Below are 24,805 nucleotides of genomic sequence, written 5' to 3' on the forward strand. Positions count from 1 at the left end.
GACTAGAAAATTAAGCAAAAGCAGCTGGAGAGCATGCCCAAATGATTAAGAGATGGCAGGTCTCTAAACCAGAGGTCTTCAGCACACGTGTGGATGTGGACCTGGAGAGACAAAGCTCAGGATTTCAGATTCTGAGACTTGGGAGTGTGAACATCTCACAGTTGGGGAAAAGCCAAGGAACAGAACACTGACAAGTAAGAGTAGAAGAAATTATGAAACTGAATAAAAATCCCCAGTAAGATTAAGTGGCAAAAAAGTGAGAAGTTTCCCGTCCTGTCCCTCATCTGTCACATTCCTAGTTCCTACAGGCCTGCTCCATGTACTTCCAGGAAGAATGGCACAAATTATGTCAGACTGAGAGAATGAACAAGTGTGACAAAACAACACAAGAGGTCAAAAGTCATGGCACAGAAGTCAGACGTGAAGATAAGAATTTAGAGAAAGGCACTGAAAGTCAGGAGAAGGTGAAAGAATATTGCAGAAGTCATGCTGCACAGTGCTGGGAAATGGTGAATGGTGACTAACATGATTTCCAAGGGAAGCAGCTACTCTGCCCTACCTTGCGAGGCTGGAAATCATACTTTACACAGTGCTGGAAACCTTTTCCTTTGGACTTCAGAGATGTGACTATCAAACAGTTGCCAACAAAATGAGCAGAGTAGCCAACTCCTTTGCTAGTACGAAAACTGTATTAACAAAAGAATATAAAAACTCTGGTTAAAAGAAATATATTAACACCTACTAAAACCTTATATAATAAGCTTAATTCTCTGTATAGTCAGAGGTAACACATTGGCCAAATACAAGCTAAAACATAAGGTTTACAATAAAAAAAAGTAAGGAATTTAACTTAAGTAAGACATAGTAGGCTATGAAAACTTTATATTTAAATGTAAAATACAACAGATATTAAACAAATTAATGATCAAAATGTCTCCTGGTCAGACTGCATATGAAGGACTATCTCCACTTTGCCCATTCAAAATTCATTTCAACATAGTTCATGTTATCAATAACAACTTGGTTTCCAAGTTTACAATACTTATCAAAAAGATCTTACCAAAAAGAGCTGATTTTTATAATAATGCGATTGATCATATCCATCTATTTATCTATCATATATATACATGTATATATACACATATATGCACATGACTATTAAACAGCCTTATATGGTTACAATTTCTTACATGGCTATTGTTATTTTACCCCTGTGTGAATTATACTTATAAAAATAAAAGCAAAGTAAATAAACTCTAGAGGAAATTGCTGTCTTATCTCCTACATTAGAATGAGCAACCTTATTTTCCCTCTAACAGACTTATCTTTCCTTCTTATGTTATAAGTAGAAGTAAAAATAAAAACATGAATATACTACCCTCGAATCATTAAATAAATAAATATTAGCTATATGAACTTTAGAGTACAGTGTATACTTTTAAACTTCAAATACATAAACACCAAAGAACTATACTTTAGCATATTACTTACCAATACAGATAAGGTTTATCCTTATCAACATTAATGTTATTTAATGGATCCATACGAAACCAAGTGTTGAGGGTGAAACCATTCTGATAAGGCCACTTTGCAATAGGAGGCAACGCAATTGCCTATAAGACAATACAAACGGTAAATTACCAGTTCATGAAATACAAAATCACGATGGTCAAATTTCCCTCCCCCTAAAAACCAACTACAGAAAGAAACTCTTACTGCATTTCAAGAATTTCTACAGGCTGTTTTTGAAACATGTAATGGGCCAAGCACCATGTCTACCTTGCTCATCACGCTCCAGATTGTTCACCAGCCCTCCCTTCTAATTACCACAACACAGACACACAGGAATGATAAACATGCCGCAGAACTGTCCCATTCTAATGTCTTACATGAGTTTTTAGTAAGACTTCATTTTCTTGATAGAGCTTGAATAGTTATAGCTAAGAAAACCTGTCCTGGAAAGTATTACTGGAGTCAGACAAAAAGGTCTACATCACTGTGAGGCCAAACATAATGAATAAACAGGACCTAGTGATGCACAGCCAGCATGAGGAAAACTGAGGTAGGAGAACGGTGAGGTACAGGTCAGCCAGGGCTACATAGCACAATTGTCTCCAAACCCAAACCCCTCTCCAACAACAGCAGCAGCAAAAGAATCAGAGGACATAGCATATGGTTTTAGTGTTTGATTCCTAGAGCAATCTAGAGAAGACAACCTACTGGAATACCAAGTAAACTCAGATAACAGAGAGATAAGTAAATATAAACACATATAGTTAAAGCTTACCGCAGCACTGCACCCAGGGAAATTGAAAAATGTATCAGGACCATGTCTTTGTGGCATCTGATTAAGAACTGACAATAATTTTACTGCATGCCTTGGCTGAAAAAAAAAGATAGTTATTATACAAAGTTAGCAATCACAGCAAATATGCCACTTTTAATCAATGTACTGTTTGATAACTAGCAAAAAAATTACATTTAAATGATTTACTAAATGGCTTAAGAAGGAAATAGTTACCATTAGCAATTCAAATACATGGTTCTCCAGTGATAATGTGTTGAACATTAAGTATTAATGGGCTGGTATTGAAGAATATTCCCTCTAACCCAGCTTACCCAGATTCCACTTTCTCCTCGAAGCATGCTGAATAAAAGCTTCAGCTCCTTGACAGTGATGCTGTAGCTTGCGAGGACTCCCAGCATATCCACTAGAAGATCTACAGAGGAGAGGACAGTCACGCTCTACACTAGGCATGAACTCGCCTGTCAAGCATTATATTTTTAAAGGTGTGTGAAGTTACTACATGCTACTTCTACTTACAAATATAATATAACTCAGTGTCTTCCTTAATGCCTATACTGATTCATAATGCAAACAGAGTTCATTACATGTAGAAAATGGGAAAAAATATTCAGGTACCAAGACAGCATTGCACACTGGTTAATTTCAAATGAAACCCCGCAGTTGACCTGATGAAATTTGACAGTGAAACATTTAGTTCTTGGGTGATTTACGATTTTGTACATTTATTGCATCCACAATGGGATACTATTCCAAGTGCTATGTATGTACTACTATCAGAAAACCTCAAAATCAGCCTGAGTTTTTAAATACTATCATCATCTCCTTTTAAAGTAGGATAAACTGTGGACCGAATAACTTAGTCACTTCCCAAAAATACATCCACAGCAAAGAGCAGAGTCAGTATTCAAACCCGTACAGCATGAATGGTTCCAGAACTCTCACTGCCAATAACTAATCTAAAAATGGGTCAAATTTAAACATTTAAACATTTAAGTATTAAACATAGCTACTGATATTCATTATGCTATTGTGAATGTGTTTATGAATGTGTACTGCATATAATTCACCAAGAAAAGATAACCTTGTCTGATAACTTTTCTACACATGATTAATATTCCTCTCAATATTCTTTGTAACAAATTAAACAACTAAATATTTATATATCTTTTCAGATTCTAAAGTACTTATATCATATGCAAGTTAATATAAATACCTACACATTCTTACAAATATATATATTTATACACATCTATATATTAAAACTAATCACTTAGTATAAGAGGATAGGTTAGAGTAGACAGAACTGATTAACTATCACCTTACCACCAATTAATATGAGGGTAGAATGGGAGGACAGAAATGATTAATTTTTGTTGTCAAATTGATACTGTTAACCAGAGATTATTGACTAGAATGTGAAAAATTAAAATATTTATCTATTCTAAAATTCAGTATGGTTATCACAAACAATAACTAATTCATTATATTTTACTTATTAGCCCAATGAGTAAGCAACCTCAATGGTAAAGATTTTGACACGTGTGTATTACATTTTTGAGAGATCTTTAAATGAAACAAAATGTTTCATTATTAAAATAATAAAACTCTTAATACCTAAAGTTAAGCTGCTTCTTAAGAGAAAACTCTATATAAAAATCAAAAATGTTGATTAAAAGCCAGAATCTTATAGTTCAAATAGCTATCACTGAAGGTTTCTTAAATAGTTACATAATAATATTTTGTAAAAAGAATCAACTTTGTATTTACAGTGATCTTGGTAATTGGTACAAAATTTGTATCAAGTTACTCTTAAATTTTCAAGTATATAAAGACTGAATTATAATTTGCAGATGACCCATAAGCAGTTCAATTTAATTTTATTATTGCAGATAATTCTTCCAACAAAAATTTTAAAGAGAAAAAAATTACCAATGTCATAAAAATGTTAGCAATTTATTATAAATATTTAACCACATCACCTTTAGAATACCTCTATGTATTTAACATATTAGAGCACTCAGAGATGGAATTTCACAGTATGCTGGTACTCATTCACACTTTCAGTTAAGTACACAACCTCTCTATTAAAAGTAGTTAAGCAGCCTTTCTTTTCAGGACACTCATACCCTCAGCTACAAAGTCCTTTGGGAAAGAAGTGCTACTGAGAAGAAAAGATGAGAAAATTAAAGAACTTCACAAATGACAGAAAAACTTAGCCCGCCATCACTGCTGCCTTCTCTCAGGAACTACTTACTATAAACCACTATGCATATTCTGGGCACTCCTCTAAAACTATTCTGTAAAGCAGTAGGTAGTTTATTTAAGAAAAACAAGCAACAAACAAAAAGCATGTCTTTTCCAACAAAAAGGATTCAAAGATCATATGATATCCTATACAATATATACTCTCATACTAATGGTACACACATACAAATATTCATACACTTATATAAGCTCCTATAAAATAACTCTAAACATTGAAAGTAATGCAAGTTTAATCTCATTTGTAATCATGTTAATTATCATTCATCCAAAACCATGCTCACCACAAAGACAAGCCACTTTGGAAGCAACCAGACATGATCCCAAAGTAGTAAAGAAATATAATTTTAAAAATTTAATGTAAATTTAAAATCTATTCTTGTTAACCCCACTGTTCATTTCCTTCTTTGTTGATATTTTACTCTGAAAATTTTAAAATTAAAGTCTTTGCATAAAATCATTAAAGAATTCTCTAAGTTCTGACTATTTATAAACAGTAGATATAATATTGTACAGTCAAATTAGCACTTCGATAATTATGGAAATATTTTTATGACAGAATAAATTTAGACTACACATCTATTTGTCAAGAAGAAAAGACAATTTTTAAACTGCACTTATTTTCTAGGAATAACTGCTATTCTGGGAGCATTAGCCAAAACACTTCTACTGAAACATCTCTAACCACCTCTCTAACCCTGCCAGTAGATAAAAGTTGGTACTAACAAATCCAAGATTTCAAGATTATTATTTCAAAAAATTCTCAATGAGCCAAAAACTAACACTTTATATACATTTTACATTCTATTCCACAATGTATGTTATATTGGTTTGAATGAGACTGGCCCTCGTAGGCTCACATATTTGAACATTTATTTGGTCTTTAGTTGGTGAAATGGATTAGGAGGCATGGCCTTGCAGGAGAGGGTGTGTCAGTTGGGGAGAACTTTGAGATTTCAAAGGGAAGGGGCCAGGAGTGCGCCTCTCTCTGCCTCTTACTTGAAAATAAAGATGACAGCTCCCAGTTGTTCCTGCTGTATCCTTGTGCTCTCCCATCATGGACTCTAACCTTCTGTAACTATAAATCCAATTAAACACTTTTTTTTGCATAATCGGCCTCAGTTGCAGTGTCTTATCACAACAATACAAGCTCTGAGAATATGAAGGCCAAAAATTATGAAGGTAAAAATAGGTACTCTGAAAAGGTATGCCCTGCTGATTCTTTAGGACTCAAGTGCAGCAGGTGGGGAGGCTTGGAGCTAGATGGATGTGGCAAATGGCTCTGAACTACATATTGTAATATTTTAAATGTGCTGTAGTTCAGTTATAGGTAACATAAAAGATAATGTTTGTTTCTAATAATGTTCTACTGTACTTACTCCATAGTACTAAGGATTTTCTAAAACTGGGAGTGGGTGGGTGGTAATCCAGTAATTGTGTTTGTACAACACAATTTTTTTCTCTTCTCGTCTACACATTTACATTAACATAAAAGAATATTTGTCATATATTCCTATTGATTTATTTAAATCAAGGCAATTTCCACAAATGTGTTTTCATGTAGAATATGAAGAAGTGTGCAAAGCTCCCTAGCCATCTAACGCCCTTGTTTACCAGGCCATGCATACCTGCTATCATGTCGTCTACCGCACTCATTTTCAGCAACACTTGCTCAATCAGCCCCACTTCCGTGCTGGTCTGTAAATTCCGCACACTCTTCCGTAGGATGGCTGTGAACATGCTCCATATTTCTGCTTGGCATGTTACATCACAGTGCTCCAAAAGCTCTGTCATGCATGTTATGCTCTCAGCATCCTGGATAATAAAGTTCATCTCCAAATCAAATTCCCCACCAACCAGCTGAAAGTAAACAGGAAAAAAAAAAGTAAGCAGAATTGACATGGGAGGCCATTTCCAACACCAACACAGAATATCATACAGTCGAGTATCAAGAAAGCATGGACACTAATCATTTTCTAAGTCATTTTCATAAAGCAAATTTTGGTCAAATTTAAGTGTTACAGATAAAAGAAATGAAAGAGGTCTAGTTTTTACAAAGGTGGAAGGAAAACAGTCTAGAGAAACACACACTATAGGAGATAATAATGGGGGTGGGGAGGGCAATCAGGACAAATGGCATTTTAAAAATCTCAGAAGAGATACAGTAGTCTAAGGATAAATATTAGAACAAAATCCACTTTCATTTTTATCTTATTGAACTTGTAGAGGAAAAAGAGACAGTTTGGTTCAATTTCCACATGGAAAATGAAGAAATATGAAACTGATGCAAGAACAACTTACAATAAGTGTTAAAACATTAAAAGAATGATTTGTACAGAGAAATATGTAAGGCCTTATAATCTTCTAAACCATAAAATTAAAAAGGGGAGAAGTAGATTTACTGTCAACATTATGACTTGCGGGAAATAATTAAAAAATTACTACTGTTTCAATCAACAAGCTACTATGAAAATCATTACCAGCCCCACTACATGCATAGCAACAGATGACCACAAAGAGGATAAAGTATTATGGTGTACTTATTCTCTGTTGATCAAATCACATGAATAATTACCATGGTGTTTGATTAAGAGTAGCCCCCATAGGCTCATATATTTGCGTGCTTGGGCAGTAGTACAATTTGAAAGGATTAGGAGATGTGGCCTTGTCTGGTCTCAGTAGGAAAGAATATACTTAGTCCTGATGAGACTTGATAAGCCAAGGTGGATTGGTACCCAGGGGAAGTCTCCTCTTGAGAAGTAGGGGAAGGGGGCTGTGATTGGGATATAAAGTGAATTAATTAATTAATTAATTAATTGATTGATTGATTGGAGGGGAAAAAAAGCCCAAGCCAGGACCAGTGTTTCTGTCCTCCTGCTGCCTGTGGTCCAGATGTAGAACTGTCAAGTTACTTCTCTAGCTCCATGTCTGCCTCCATGCTGTCATACTCCCTGCCATGACAACAATGGACTAAACTTCTGAAACTGTAAGCCAGCCCCAACTAAAGATTTCCATTATAAGAATTACTGTGGTCATGATGTCTTTTCACAGCAATAAAACACTAAGACAATGACATTCAGCTAGAAACATTATTCTTATCGTACAGTAATAAAATGAATATCCTTTAAGTTCACAGAATGAAAGATTTATAAAAAATAACTACTTCAGTTAGTGATATATTTGATATATACTTGGTATATTTGAAAATATTCATTCATTTGTTCATTCAATAAGCACTTTTTGTGATACCTATTTTTAGAACTATTATATTGGTGGAAAAGAAAAAGTTCACAAACCTAACAAAGGTAAATTCCAGGAAGAGATGTGTACATGTATATAGTCTATCTTATTCAAACCAGTAAGCCCATAAAACACTAATATATGTGTGTGTGTGTGTGTGTGTGTGTGTGTGTGTGTGTGTGTGTGTGCGCGCGTGCGCGTGCGCGCGCGCACATAAAAATATATAAAGCATAAAGGCTGGTTTAAAATAAGGGTAACTTTAAAGTGAAAGCCAAGGGAATCAAATTGGGAACAGACAGGAAATAACACTAGAGAAACACACTTCCTACAACTGGAGCATTCCCAATCTAAACACACAGTATTAACAAGGCAAATGATCTTAGCACCACTACCTCACCTAGCATGGCATCAGTACTACTTAACTGCTTTATGTCTTCTAAAAGTCTATCATCATATTTACTTCAGTGAAAAAGAATCTGAGGTACAAAGTTAAAAACTTGAAGACTGTCATTGGATTGGGGCTCCAAGATCCAAGAAGACCACGTATATGAGAGTTTATATAAAAAATAAAATATCATTTGGGGAATATCTAAGTAATATAAAATTAAACACCTTTCAAATTTTAAAATTTTATGTTCAAAGAACATTTTTAACTTATAATACAAAATTTAATTTCAAGTAACTAGCCTAAAACTTGACCTGTGATTGAACTAGTCTCCAGTTTTCCTTTTGCATATGAAATCACATCAACTCTATTATTTCTGAAAGTTGCTGTAATAGTAGATTTTTGTGAGTCTTGGGGCAACCTTTTAGACACAGAAATACACGATGAGTTTAAGGCCAGAAGGGGGTACAAAACAAGGCCCATTTAAAAACAAAGAAGTATAGATACAGAGAGCCAGCATTAACATCTGGCCTCAGCATCTACTCACAAGTGTACAAACATGATTATGTTCACATTCACACACTCATCCACATAAAGAAGTACAGTAGCACAATGGCAGGCACAGTCCGCATTATTAGGAAAGCAGGAATAATCCTAATTTTCGATATAAAACATGGACTATTCTGACTCAATATAGCTAAAGATCCACAAAATTGAGCCAGCTAGATTTCAGACAATGCAATGTATACCATGGCATGACATTATCTTCTTACGTTTCCAACCAAAACACTGTCCTGTGCCATGATACTCTCTATTTTCTTGAGAATCTATCAAACTCAACTATTATTTCATCATTCCATACTAGTAAAGAACAAATATCTATTCATTATTGTCTAATTAACCCGAGTCATAACTTAATTAAGCTATTCTTGAGTCCTTAGCAACCCAGAAGAGGTTTTCAATCTCACCACCATAAAGACTTACTATGAACAGGTATGAAGCTGTCCCTGTGACCCTGTGTCTAAATCTGTAGAAGTATCCAGTTATAAGAACAAAAAGTGAAAAGGACATCACTTAACGTTTTTAGACTAATCTGTTAAACAAGTTTCAGATATGACAGCAGAGCCAGGTATAATTTCCAAGTATGAAAGTACATGAAGTAATTAAATATGAGAAGGTCTCAGATAAAAGAAGGGTGTGCTTTATACAGAACAGATGCCCACAATTCTAGCAATTAGGTTCTGCTACATAAAGTCTAACTTTCCATCTTTCATAGTAGATAACATAGCATCCCTCTATGCATCATTTAATTACAAAAACTACAGTCAAGGTTCCATAATTTTGTGATCCAAATACCAAAAACCAGCCTCAAAGATAATGCAGATTGTGTCTGTTTCGTCTAGAGAAAGCTAGCTTTCTAACTTGTATGGTGGTTTTTAACACAGTTATGTTAAAGAGACAAAGTTATGTTGCAGAAAACTATCTTCCCAAACTAGCAAAATGCCTCTACTTAACAAATGGGCTAATGGTTATCAGCAGTTAAACCATATAAACAAAAGCAGTAACTTTTTCTTAAATAAAACTCTACTCAAAAATAATTTATCAATTCTGTAAAGAAAAAGTGTTAATGTCTTTATGGACGAAAAGTGAGGACAAATGAATTAAATATAACTTAGGTCAGACAGAAGTGTCAGGTTCAGGTTTCATATTTAGATAGAAAGTGTCCTTCACTATAAAGTCAGAGGGGTAGATACAAGGGCTTAAGTTTTAAAATATAAAACTTATATTTGAAGTTTAAATTACTTTGTTTAAGAGATCTATAGAACAACAATGCCTCTAACCCGCAGGCCCCACGTGCCAAAGGGCAGATAGCTTCCTGGAGTGCTGGGGGCTGTGGTTCATATAAGGTAACAAGCCACACATTGTGTTTTAATGTCTATAAACAAGAGTGGTTGCCAACTGCACAGAATGTGCTTCATCACTGGGAGGTACATAGGCAGGAAATGAGTCAGAATGTATGCTTGTTCCTGATTGGTCAAAGATGGGAAGGAAGTAGTCTTTGGGGTCTGGTTGTTATAAGCACAGACTAAAATAACTCACACCATCCCTGGGATGGCCAGTGTCCATCCTCCTGGCCAGTATTTAATAAAGCCTGCTTTATATTTGGCTCCAAAAAGTGAAAATTGTGGTAGCTGTCTCATTCTCATCTGGTAGGATTAACAGTAGATTTACAAAACAACAACAAGAACAACAACAACAGAAATGGAACGATTACAGTCACTATGAGGAAAGTTAAATTGCTGTGAGAAATATTTCTAGAAAAGCAAACCTCAAAAATAAAATCACTGGTTAAGTAGAAATTATTTGGTAGTTTCTGGCAGTTTGTTTAGACTTGGTAGTGTAAAGTGGCCCAGAATTCAATCCCTCCTAGTCCAGGCTAACAGTGCTGGAATTACAGGCATGAGCCACCACACCCACCTTGAAAGTAGATTTCAAACATTCAATTACAGGAGAATCCACAGCTCTTAAAAAATAAAATAAAATAAATATTCTGAAAGGCAAAAGATGTGACACAAAAAAGTCTAAGCTCTTTATCATGTTCCCAGCATTGGTAAATAAACAAAAACAAAAAAGTACAGCAATGCCTGTACCATATAATGAAACTGACAGGTCCCTGAGACTTTGAATTCTCAATGTACTGCTTTAGCACTCTGTTGTCACAGGAAACTCTGTTCTTTCCCTACAGGCCTTACCCCCCCCTCAAAAATAAACATCAGAGCTGAGCTTTCTAATGACAAAACCTTATTTACATAAGGAAATTTATTGATAAAGCATCTAGAATATAAAAATGACAAGAAAATACAGTCTTATGTAAGAATTAATTGTAATTACTAATACTTTAAGCAACTTATAAGATTTTTAGAATCACAAACTATTGATTTTTAGAATCAAAATACAAAATAAATCAGTATTACTTGGGTCAAAAGGATAAGCCAGTTAGAGGTTTTGCAATTAATTTATTATAACAAATTCTAAAATTATAACATCATTCATTAAATCTCAATTTACTACTTACATTCAGTCACCTTCCTATTCTAGATGAAGACATTTAAAAAAGTATAGAGTCACTTTTCATCTAAAACTCTGTTTACATTTACTTCCCACAAATGGCATGGTTCTCTTGTCAATATTCTAAATTTCATTATGTCTCTAAGTATCCAACAAAAATACCCAAATATTTTATCAATACCAATGGTTAGAATCCCCAAAACTTTTCCCAGAAAGATTGTCTTTCCTAAATTTCCATTATAATCCACCCACATGTCAGTCATTAAATAATATTAGGGACTAAACATGTTCGTTCTCCAACATCCACTGAACGAGGTCTTAATAATCTCTAGGGTGACAGTGTTAGAAGCTGAGATCTTTAAAACCCAATTAATTGAGATTAAAATCATGAGAGTAGATCTCTCAATGTGAGATTAGTGTTTATGTAGAAAGAAGAGACACCAGACCTTTGTCTCTTTGGTAATACTATGAGAGACAGATAACTGTAAGCCAGAAAATAGGTCTTTATCCAGACCCATGACAGTAGCAACTAAACTGCAAAATTTCCCAGCTTCTTTTAAAACTGTGTGGATTTATTGGCTGCACATCATTTAGAGCCCATGAAAAACCTATGGAACTTTTTTCTAGTCTGATAAACACATGATTATATTTTACGGAATTGTTTACATCTCATATAAAAGGCTTTTAAAGAATAAGGACCTTTCTATTTTATTATCAACTATATATTATACCACAACCACACAGCCAAGCACATATAAGTTATTTAAGAATTGGGAGAGAATGGAAGATCAAAAGGCAGGAGGTAAGAAAGCAGCAGCTTCACTATACTGGTCAGCTCTCAAGCCTCCCAGGTTTGTGCTCATGTTTCCGCTTTCTTTCAATAATGAATTCCTCCAGTTACCATAAAACTTTTTAAGGCTTCGGGGATCAGTACAGAACCAAAGATATTTTTCAACTCTATATATCTCAGTTGCCTTACTCTTTCTTTCTGTTACTAAGGTCTCATACTAAAAAAAATTGAAGGGACTTATTCCTGACTTAGGAAGGGTATTAGTTACGATTTCTACTGTAATGATACACCAGAACCAAAAGCAAGTTGGAGAGGAATGACTATCACTCACAGTTCCAGATAACTGAGCAGGGCTGAAAGCTGGAGGCAAGAACTGACACAGAGGCAATGGAGAGGGGTGCTGTTTACTGGCTTACTCCTTATGGCTCAGCATGCTTTACAGAACCCAGGACCACCAGCCCAAGAGTGGCCCCACTCACAATACCCACCCCACCTCCTCTATCACTAATTAAGAAAAACCCCTATTACAGACTAGCTTACTACCTGATCTTACGGAGACATTTTCTGAATTGAGGCTCCCTCCTCTTTGATGATTCTACCTTATGACAACTTGGTGTAAAACTAGCTAGCAGAGGAGGAGAAATTTCTCCGCTTAATTTGCTAAGTATATTCAATAGGTTATGCACAACTACTAGGGAGTGAAATCTCTCTCTCTCTCTCTCTCTCTCTCTCTCTCTCTCTCTCTCTCTCACACACACACACACACACACACACACACACACACACACACACAGTGGCACACTCAGCACCATACTACTCCCCAAAGAAAACTGGCAAAAGATTAAGAATCAATTTTTAAAAACTTCTGGATTCTAGTCACAATCAAATAAAGAAGCTACTGCTCTTGTTAACAACACAAGTAACTTACTCTCTCACCGTTCCTTGTACTCTAGACTGGCAACAATCAATCATGAAGACTCAGGGGTAAGGATTGCTAATTCCAGAAGTGGCAATGTCACCCCTGTTCACAAAGACATTCATGGGTCTCCATCTGTTTGACCAATCCAAGAAAGGCACAAAGAATTCCCTTTGGTTTCCACTAGCACAGCTTTCTAAGGCTAGCTAATAGCTAATAACATCTGGGGTTAGAAGGACTGGCTGTAGCAGCCTAAAGGAATGACACTGTGTCAAGAAAGAAAATACTCCTTTGGAGAAAGGAGACTTGTGAGGTTGTGAAGTTTTTTTAATGCTCCCAGGTACTGGGGGGAATGAAACAAGCCATAAATATGCCCAGAGCAGTAGCACATTTGGAAAAGTAGTATCAGATCAAGAGGCTTTGACCTCCAGTTAGCCCTTAGGCTCTACAGGAGTGCTTTAATTTCCTTCAGTTTCCTTTTTCCATTTTTTTTCTTATTCTAAGCATTACAGTAACTGTCAAAATAGAAGCCAAAGAATTCAGCCAAAGAGAATTCAGTAGTCACAATCAATAGAGAATGCAAACTTTTAAAACACTTAGGAGAATCAGTAAAAACAAAACCAAGAAGTGGTGGGGAGGGGAGGAGGAGGAGGAGGAAGAGGAGGAGGAGGAGGAAGAGGAGGAGGAGGAGGAGGAGGAGGAGGAGGAGGAGGAGGCGGCGGCGGCGGTGGCAGCGGCATAGGTAAGAAGGAAGGAAGGAAGGAAGGAAGGAAGGAAGGAAGGAAGGAAGGAAGGAAGGAAGGAAGGAAGGAAGGGTCTCATAGCAAACCTTTCTACATTATACTTTTTAAAAATGACCAATCCCCATTAAAATAACTAAATAAAAGAATAACTGCTTAGTATGATGTGAGGCCCTGGGTCTGATCCCCAGAAGTGTAAAATGTTTTAAAAGTCATGTTTTAAAAAAAAAACTTCTATAGCCTACAAATAAAAAATAGTTCATCTGGAAAGAAGAAAAAAGATTAAAGGAGAAAACATAGGCACAGCATAGACTCATTGGACAAAAATTTGAAACTTGTTATCTTAAATGGCTCTAATAAAGGAAATCCTAGAGAAGGATGAGTAGACTAGAAGACTAAATTTTCACAAATAGAGATCAATGAAGATATACTGTTTAAAAGGACAAAATTAGAAGTTTAGGTACTGAACAGCACTGAAATGCAAATTAACCAGTGGGTCTAAACAGACAGACAACAAGAACTTACATTTTGATAATGTGGTGATCTGAATAGGTTTGGTCCCCATAAACGCTTGTTTTTAAATGCTTGGCACTTAGGGAGAGTTGCCTTGGTCACGGTCTCTTCACAGCAATAAAGCCCAAAGTAACACAGATAGCGTCCTTTTACTTTCAATTCATTTTCTCAAAGTGAAACTATAAATATGTGCTTTTAAAACATAAGATACACAGGTGTGTGTGCTCCCCTCAAGTATATTTTTAAAGGTCTGTATTATGCTACTTGATTTGTTAAAAATTCACATCATTCTTTTTTCTTGAAAATTAGCTGAGTGTGATGGCTTAAATAAGAATGGGTCAGAGTCAGGTGTTTGTATGGCACTATTAGGAGATCTGACCTTATGGGAGTAGGTGTGACCTTGTGGTAAGAAATGACATTGTGGAGGTAGGCTTTTGAGGTCATATATGGTCAAGCTATGCCCAGTGTGGTATATAGTCTTCTGCCACCTGCAGATCATGATGTAGACCTCTCAGCTCATCAGCACCATGTCTACCTGCACACTGCCGTGCTTCCTGCAATGATGATAATGGACTGAACCTCTGAAACTGTAAGTCAGCCCCAGTGAAATGTTTTTCGTTATAAGAGTTGCCATGGTTGTGGTGTTTCTTCACAGCATAAAACCCTAAGAGTAGTAAGTTTAATTGTGTTATTTTCATATATACCTTGTCCTTTTGTGGGAATCTCTTAAAAGTACATACTTTTAGATTTTAATTTCATACATAAATACAGTATATTTAGATCATACTCACTCCTTTGCCTGCCTTCAGCTCCTCCCAGAACTCCCACAACTACATCCTACATCAACTTGGTGTCTTATTTTTTTTAATATCTCACTGAGAACAATCAGTGACAACGCATAAGCATCAGTGTAGGAGCATCACTGGGAGCTTAGCAATCTACCACAGGACAGGCCACTGAAGTAAACTATCTCCCTACCTCAGCAGCTATCAACTTCCAAATACTCTGTGCTTGGAGTATTGACTACACTGATTTTTTTTATATTTAATATATACTAAACTTTTTATTGTTTGTGAATTTGATAACATGCACCCCAATCCAACCCATCTCCCCATCCTCCATATCCACCCTCATCCTTTGCAGCCTCCTCTTCAAAAGAAAACAAAACATAAAAATAAAAACCCTCCCAAAACAACAACAACAACAAAACCTGTCTCCCTGTGGAGGTTAAGGTGTGTCACACAGTACACCCTTTCACCCAGTTCTTTTTTTCTTTTTAACTCAATTTTAACTTAAATTTCTTTTTTTTCTCCATCTTTATTAACTTTGGTATTTCTTTTTTTTTAATTCTTTTTTTTTTTTTAAGTTGAGTATTTCTTATTTACATTTCAAGTGTTATTCCCTTTCCCGGTTTACGGGCAAACAACCCCCTAATCCCTCCCCTCCCCTTCTTTATAGGTGTTCCCCTCCCCATCCTCCCCCTATTGCCGCCCTCCCCCCAACAATCACGTTCAGTCTTAGCAGGACCCAGGGCTTCCCCTTACACTGATGATCTTACTAGGATATTCAATGCTACCTATGAGGTCAGAGTCCAGGGTCAGTCCATGTATAGTCTTTAGGTAGTGGCTTAGTCCCTGGAAGCTCTGGTTGCTTAGCATTGTTGTTCATAAGTGCTCTCGAGCCCCTTCAAGCTCTTCCAGTTCTTTCTCTGATTCCTTCAACGGGGGTTCTATTCTCAGTTCAGTGGTTTGCTGCTGGCATTCGCCTCTGTATTTGTTGTATTCTTGCTGTCTCTCTCAGGAGCGATCTACATCCGGCTCCTGTCTGCCTGCACTTCTTTGCTTCATCCATCTTGTCTAATTGGATGGCTGTATATGTATGCGCCACATGTGGGGCAGGCTCTGAATGGGTGTTCCTTCTGTGTCTGTTTTAATCTTTGCCTCTCTATTCCCTGCCAAGGGTATTCTTGTTCCCCTTTTAAAAAAGGAGTGAAGCATTCACATTTTGATCATCCGTCTTGAGTTTCATTTGTTCTAGGCATCTAGGGTAATTCAAGCATTTGGGCTAATAGCCACTTATCAATGAGTGCATACCATGTGTGTTTTTCTGTGATTGGGTTACCTCACTCAGGATGATATTTTCCAGTTCCAACCATTTGCCTACGAATTTCATAAAGTCATTGTTTTTGATAGCTGAGTAATATTCCATTGTGTAGATGTACCACATTTTCTGTATCCATTCCTCTGTTGAAGGGCATCTGGGTTCTTTCCAGCTTCTGGCTATTATAAATAAGGCGACTGCACTGATTTTATGCAGGAAAACACCACTGCTTCGAGTTCATGAGCATAACTGTGATGTCATGTCCAAAAGACAATACTCCAAATTGTCCTCTTGTCTCTTACAAAATTTCCAGCCATCTTTCATCATATCCCTGAACCTTGTGTGATAAAGCATACGATAAAACCTCCTTTTCACTTGCCTGTCCCATCAGACTCCCCCACTAAAGATAATTCTCTTCCTACAAGGAGCCTCTTGTCTACTGCAATCTTTAGTACTATGTAAAGGTCTCCCCTTCCCCTCTGATTGACCATATCTAGTTCCATAACAGCATATACACATGTGTGCATACTGCAACACACACACACACACACACACACACACACACACACCTAAAATTAAAATCCTAAATCTACATGAGATAAAACATGGTATCGGTTTTGGTTTTAATGACTTACATTACTTAACATCAGGATCTCCAGTTCAGCATCATGATCTCTAGTTCCATTTTTTTAACAAGTGTTATGAATATATTTTTGTCTATGGCTCAATAAAATTTCATTGCAAGAACAATGATTTCTTTCTTTTCTTTCCTCTAATCTATTTATGGATATATAGGTTGATTACATTTCTTAGATATTCTGCATAGTACAGCTATAAATGTGAATATGCAAACATTTCTATGGTAGGATACAAAGTTCTTTGGGGAATACAGCTGGATCCTAGAGTAAGCAGTTCTATTTTCAGTGATTTTTTAAAGGCTATACTGATTTCCATAGTTACGGTACCAGTTTACATTACTATCATCAATAAATAAGAATCCATTTTCTCCACATTTGTTGTCCTTTGTTTTCTTGATATTAGCCATTGCTACTGGAGTGGAGATGGATTCTCAGTGTGGTTATAATTTATATTTATTTCCCTACTGTCAATAAGGATTGTGAACTCATTTTTAAAATATGGACTGGCCATTCAATTTTCTTCTTTTGGAAAATTTTTCAGTCAATTTGCCCATTTACTACTGATTGGAAGATTTGGATAGTTTGTTTTGTGGTACTTTTTTGGTTTTTTGTTTTGTTTTTTGTTAAGTTTTGCAGTTACTTGATGAAGTTTAAAAATTAACACCTTTTTTATGTGTAGTTGGTGAAGATTCTCTCTGCCAGCTGCCTCTTAATTCTGGGAACTGTTTCTTTTGCTCATTTCCTACAGTCTTACTTGCAATCCCATTTACAAAGTCTTAGTGTTATTATCTGTGATACTCCAGTCCTTTACATAACAGCTAGAAATACCTATATCTGCACATTTCCCTATCAGTTATATCCAAGTCTTTTAACCACTTTGAACTGATTGCTATGTTGGAGGAGAAACAGGAGAAATCAATCTTCTGTGTGGATGTCCAGTTTATCAGTTAACCATTTGTTAAAGAGGCTGTTCTTTTCTCGATGTATTATGCATGTTATACCTTTGTAAAATAATTAAATGACTACAGTTGAATAGTTTTATTTCTGAGTCCTCTATTATATCCCATTGGTCTACACATCCTTTTCTATCAATACCATGCTGTTTTATCACTTAGATGATAAATGATATAAATGGAATCATATAATATGATTCCAGGTACTGTGATAATCTTCATTGTTCTTTCTGCCTAACCATGCGGTGGTTTGTCTGTCTGTCTGTCTGTCTGTCTGTTTGGAGTGGGTCTTAGTACTTCCATGTGAATTTTAGCATTGTTTTTCTCATTCTTTGAAAAACATCAAAGGAATCTTGAATGAGATTGTATAAAATCTGAAGACACCTTTTAATAATATGACCATTTTCACAACATTAACTTTGCCAATCCATAAGCCCAAAAAGTCATCCATCTTTAATGACTTATTCAAATTATTTAGTATCTTAGAGATTTTAATGTATAGGAATATCACCTCTCTGGTTAGGTAGAACCCTGGTTTTGTTGTTTGTTTGTAAGCTACTGTGAAATATGTTTTTGCTAATTCTGAGCAAGTTCAATACTATTCAGAAAAAGGCTGATTTTAAAAAATTGACTCTGTAGCCTGTTACTCTGTGGGAAGTTTCAGTTTTAAGCATTTTCTGGTTAGAGTCTTTATGGTCTTTTTAAGTAAGGCTCATAGTAACTATAAATACACATTTTCCTTTCCTATTTGATCCCATTTATTTTTCTTTTCTTATTGCTCAAGCTATGATTTTGAACTGATTTATCTGATTTTGGTAATAGGGTATAATGATATTAGCTCTATTTACTGATGATGCGAATGTAAACTGGTACAGTAACTATGGAAATCTGCATGGCTTCTAAAACTCACTGAAAACAGAACCACTTACTATAGGATCCAGCTATACTCCTCAAAGGATTTTATATCCTAGCATAGATATGCCTGACTTCATGATTAATTTGGAAGACATACAGAACACTGAGAATCAGGTACTGCTGGGGTCTGATATTATCATATATAAAAAACTACATGGCATTTTATGCTTTTTTGGTGTCTGGGAGACTTGGGTATCCCAATGTCCAATGTATACATCTTTATAGCATTTTTTTTCTTCATAATGAACTATAGCACTCTTCTCTCTTTCCTATTTGTGCTTTGAAGTCTATCAGATAACATAACAGAATTGCAGTTTGTTTCAGCTCTCAGCAGGTTGTATCATAGTGGCTTCCTCACTCACTTTTTGTACTTTTGTTTTAGTGCTTTATACATCTGATCCATTAAGGATCAATTTTCGTTTTTGTCTTTTCTCACCGATTTCTTTATTTGTTTCATTGTATGTGAGTCTTCCTGGTAAGTTGCCTTCACTTGGTTTATGATCCTGCCTACCATAGGGGAAAACTAACTCAAGTAACAAAATGACTAGACAGAAGTCCCAATGTTAACCTGCAGAAGACACTTGTATACATTATTTGTGCCCTGCAACCTAGGTTTAGAAACAGTGGTACTAGGGTTTTTAATTGAGATTTATCTCAATAGCTAAAATAAGCCACCCTGGCAAAAGCAACTTAAGGGAAATGGATTTATCTTGGTTCACAGTTAAAGGGCATTGCCCATTATGGCAAGAAAGACAAGTAACAGGAACTTAGACCAGCTGTTCACATTGCATCCATCATCAAGAAGTAGTGAGCATTAGTGTTTTGGCTCAAACAACTCTCCTTAGTATGCAGCCTACAAACTTAGTCCAGGGAATGTGTCCCTTACAGTGACTGTGTATATCTTCTCACTTAAACTGAAGCACTCAAGGAAATCTCCCCAAGGCATGTGCTGAGACATTCTCTCTTGTCAACTTGACACATAGCATGTCACTTTAAATAATAAAATTTCCCCTCCTGTTCCCAATGTCTCATGTTCACCTCATAATGAAAACCACAATCCAACATCAAAAGTCTTCACATTGGAACATTTCTAAGAGTTTAAAACTTCAAATTCCACATTTCATCTGAAACTCAGGGCAATCTCTAGACTGCTAATAGTATATCAAACATAAGTTATAGACTTTCAACATGCAATGTCACAAAACAAGCTTTCTCAGTGGTTTCTCAAGAACTCTTTATACACATTGGCAGAGTTTAAGGGAATGTGTACAGAAGCCAGCTTCTTCTTTTCAACATACAATAAAATGTGTTATTTGTCTCTCTAGACTTAGTGTATTCCACTGAAATAATTATAATTCTAGTCATGACTTCATACCCTTAGGGTATCTAAGATCGCTCCAAATTTTGATTATTGTGAATCGTCCAGCAATAAAAACATAAAAGCTGTACATTCACTTAAATTTCTTGGGTGTATGAAGAGAAATTTATTTTCAGATTTTTTAGGAGTTTCCCTACTGACCAATATCTATCTGGTTTGCATCCGTACCAAGAGTGCACAAGTTTCTTTTTATTTAACGATCTTTGTTTAACTGTCTTTTTGCAAATAAAGGAGTACAAATAGCCAATAACTACAAAAAATGATGGTCAAGATCTTTAGATATTATAAAAATAAAAATAAAAATAAAAATTCATTTGGCTATCATCAACAACTACAGGTTCAACTGTTGACAAGGATGTCAGGGAAAGGGAATATTTAAACACTGTTCATAGCAATATAAATTAGACTACCCACCTAGGAATATGGAGGCTACAAAAAATTTAAAACCAAAACAACTATATGATCATTCACATATGTATCTCCAAAAATATCAAAGTGAGATTACTATAAAGCGATCATGTAGCTATCATCTATGTTCATCCTAGCTGTTCACAATAGCAAAACTCACTGAAGCAGTCAAGGTAGCCAGGAATGGTTTAGGAGAATGAAAATGTGAGGTCTGCACATGATGAAATTATATCCAGGCACTGAGAAGGAATACGATGGAACTGTGGTGATGGCTCAGTAGATAAAGTCATAGTATCCCATAAAAACCCAGGCAAGCAAGGGTCCACCTACGCAGCACTTAAGAAGTAGACACAGACCCTTAGGCAAGCTGTGTACTTAAACTAGGAGAAATTAATGAGCTCTGGGTTCAGCAAGAAATCCTGCCTCAGTAATTAAAATAGAGAGCAGTAAAGTCTTCCTCAATAACAACTCATGTTCTCCAAAAGCACAAGTATACATGCAATCAAATGTGCACGCATGAACACACACACACACACACACACACACACACACACACACACACGCCTACACACTCACTCATTTGTCTAAAAAAGTAGGATTAAGTTATTTTAAAGGATTTGAATGGAACTGAAAGATTATCATGTTAAGTGAAACAAGGTTTTCTCATAAAATAAGTGTTCTGGAATGTGGACATTAAGGTAATGGACAGGGAGAAAAGGGATACACGCTCTCTGCCCCCAGACCCTGTGAGAGAGAGACCCAACCGCCTGGTCAGGTGGGCACTCCTGAGGCTGCAGAGCGGAAGAGACCACCAACACTGCTCACCCCTGCCCACATCCCTGGCCCAAGAGGAAACTGTATAAGGTCTCTGGGCTCCCGTAGGGGAGGGCCCAGGAGCGGCAGGACCCCTGTGCCTGAGACACCACCAGAACCAGAAGGAAACAGACCGGATAAACAGTTCTCTGCACCCAAATCCCGTGGGAGGGAGAGCTAAACCTTCAGAGAGGCAGACAAGCCTGGGAAACCAGAAGAGACTGCTCTCTGCACACACATCTCGGACGCCAGAGGAAAAAGCCAAAGACCATCTGGAACCCTGGTGCACTGAAGCTCCCGGAAACGGCGGCACAGGTCTTCCTGGTTGCTGCCGCTACAGAGAGCCGGTGGGAAGCACCCCACGAGCGAACTTGAGCCTTGGGACCACAGGTAAGACCAACTTTTCTGCTGCAAGAAAGCTGCCTAGTGAACTCAAGACACAGGCCCACAGGAACAGCTGAAGACCTGTAGAGAGGAAAAACTACACGCTGGAAAGCAGAACACTCTGTCCCCATAACTGACTGAAAGAGAGGAAAACAGGTCTACAGCACTCCTGACACACAGGCTTATAGGACAGTCTAGCCACTGTCAGAAATAGCAGAAAAAAGTAACACTAGAGATAATCTGATGGCGAGAGGCAAGCGCAGGAACCCAAGCAACAGAAACCAAGACTACATGGCACCATCGGAGCCCATTTCTCCCATCAAAACAAACATGGAATATCCAAACACACCAGAAAAGCAAGATCTAGTTCCAAAATCATTTTTGATCATGATGCTAGAGGACTTCAAGAAAGATGTGAAGAACTCCCTTAGAGAACAAGTAGAAGCCTACAGAGAGGAATCGCAAAAATGCCGGAAAGAATCGCAAAAATCCCTGAAAGAATTCCAGGAAAACATAAATTAACAAGTAGAAGCCCATAGAGAGGAGACACAAAAATCCCTGAAAGAATTCCAGGAAAACATAAATAAACAAGTAGAAGCCCATAGAGAGGAGACACAAAAATCCCTGAAAGAATTCCAGGAAAACACAATCAAACAGTTGAAGGAATTAAAAATGGAAATAGAAGCAATCAAGAAAGAACACATGGAAACAACCCTGGATATAGAAAACCAAAAGAAGAGACAAGGAGCTGTAGATACAAGCTTCACCAACAGAGTACAAGAGATGGAAGAGAGAATCTCAGGAGCAGAAGATTCCATAGAAATCATTGACTCAACTGTCAAAGATAATGTAAAGCGGAAAAAGCTACTGGTCCAAAACATACAGGAAATCCAGGACTCAATGAGAAGATCAAACCTAAGGATAATAGGTATAGAAGAGAGTGAAGACTCCCAGCTCAAAGGACCAGTAAATATCTTCAACAAAATCATAGAAGAAAACTTCCCTAACCTAAAAAAAGAGATACCCATAGACATACAAGAAGCCTACAGAACTCCAAATACATTGGACCAGAAAAGAAACACCTCCCGTCACATAATTGTCAAAACACCAAACGCACAAAATAAAGAAAGAATATTAAAAGCAGTAAGGGAAAAAGGTCAAGTAACATATAAAGGGAGACCTATCAGAATCACACCAGACTTCTCGCCAGAAACTATGAAGGCCAGAAGATCCTGGACTGATGTTATACAGACCCTAAGAGAACACAAATGCCAGCCCAGGTTACTGTATCCAGCAAAACTCTCAATTAACATTGATGGAGAAACCAAGATATTCCATGACAAAACCAAATTTACACAATATCTTTCCACAAATCCAGCACTACAAAGGATAATAAATGGTAAAGCCCAACATAAGGAGGCAAGCTATACCCTAGAAGAAGCAAGAAACTAATCGTCTTGGCAACAAAACAAAGAGAATGAAAGCACACAAACATAACCTCACATCCAAATATGAATATAACGGGAAGCAATAATCACTATTCCTTAATATCTCTCAATATCAATGGCCTCAACTCCCCAATAAAAAGACATAGATTAACAAACTGGATACACAACGAGGACGCTGCATTCTGCTGCCTACAGGAAACACACCTCAGAGACAAAGACAGACACTACCTCACAGTGAAAGGCTGGAAAACAACTTTCCAAGCAAATGGTCAGAAGAAGCAAGCTGGAGTAGCCATTCTAATATCAAATAAAATCAATTTCCAACTAAAAGTCATCAAAAAAGATAAGGAAGGACACTTCATATTGATCAAAGGAAAAATCCACCAAGATGAACTCTCAATCCTAAATATCTATGCCCCAAATACAAGGGCACCTACATATGTAAAAGAAACCTTACTAAAGCTCAAAGCACACATTGCACCTCACACAATAATAGTGGGAGATTTCAACACCCCACTCTCATCAATGGACAGATCATGGAAACAGAAATTAAACAGTGATGTCGACAGACTAAGAGAAGTCATGAGCCAAATGGACTTAACGGATATTTATAGGACATTCTATCCTAAAGCAAAAGGATATACCTTCTTCTCAGCTCCTCATGGTACTTTCTCCAAAACTGACCATATAATTGGTCAAAAAACGGGCCTCAACAGGTACAGAAAGATAGAAATAATCCCATGCGTACTATCGGACCACCACAGCCTAAAACTGGTCTTCAATAACAATAAGGGAAGAATGCCCACATATACGTGGAAATTGAACAATGCTCTACTCAATGATAACCTGGTCAAGGAAGAAATAAAGAAAGAAATTAAAAACTTTTTAGAATTTAATGAAAATGAAGATACAACATACCCAAACTTATGGGACACAATGAAAGCTGTGCTAAGAGGAAAACTCATAGCGCTGAGTGCCTGCAGAAAGAAACAGGAAAGAGCATATGTCAGCAGCTTGACAGCACACCTAAAAGCTCTAGAACAAAAAGAAGCAAATACACCCAGGAGGAGTAGAAGGCAGGAAATAATCAAACTCAGAGCTGAAATCAACCAAGTAGAAACAAAAAGGACCATAGAAAGAATCAACAGAACCAAAAGTTGGTTCTTTGAGAAAATCAACAAGATAGATAAACCCTTAGCCAGACTAACGAGAGGACACAGAGAGTGCGTCCAAATTAACAAAATCAGAAATGAAAAGGGAGACATAACTACAGATTCAGAGGAATTCAAAAAATCATCAGATCTTACTATAAAAACCTATATTCAACAAAACTTGAAAATCTTCAGGAAATGGACAATTTCCTAGACAGATACCAGGTATCGAAGTTAAATCAGGAACAGATAAACCAGTTAAACAACCCCATAACTCCTAAGGAAATAGAAGCAGTCATTAAAGGTCTCCCAACCAAAAAGAGCCCAGGTCCAGACGGGTTTAGTGCAGAATTATATCAAACCTTCATAGAAGACCTCATACCAATATTATCCA

The 24,805-nt window shown here is 36.6% G+C and overlaps 1 protein-coding gene across 11 annotated transcripts in view; it reads right to left on the bottom strand.

Annotated features, from left to right (window-relative positions):
- Nbea (neurobeachin) overlaps positions 1-24,805 on the bottom strand; it is a 576,469-nt gene that overhangs the window by 476,632 nt on the left and 75,032 nt on the right. For all 11 annotated transcript variants that reach the window (XR_015665447.1, NM_001427608.1, XM_087626792.1 and 8 more), the window contains 5 exon segments: positions 6,199-6,430; positions 2,620-2,720; positions 2,288-2,383; positions 1,492-1,613; positions 560-686 (listed from right to left, as the gene is read on the bottom strand). Coding sequence is in view for 10 of the 11 variants with exons in the window: in NM_001427608.1 (NP_001414537.1) it covers positions 560-686; positions 1,492-1,613; positions 2,288-2,383; positions 2,620-2,720; positions 6,199-6,430 (678 nt within the window). In the remaining variant the exon portion in view is untranslated.

Source organism: Rattus norvegicus, chromosome 2, assembly GCF_021556685.1.
Source record: "Rattus norvegicus strain SHRSP/BbbUtx chromosome 2, alternate assembly SHRSP_T2T, whole genome shotgun sequence".
Lineage (NCBI taxonomy): Eukaryota > Metazoa > Chordata > Mammalia > Rodentia > Muridae > Rattus > Rattus norvegicus.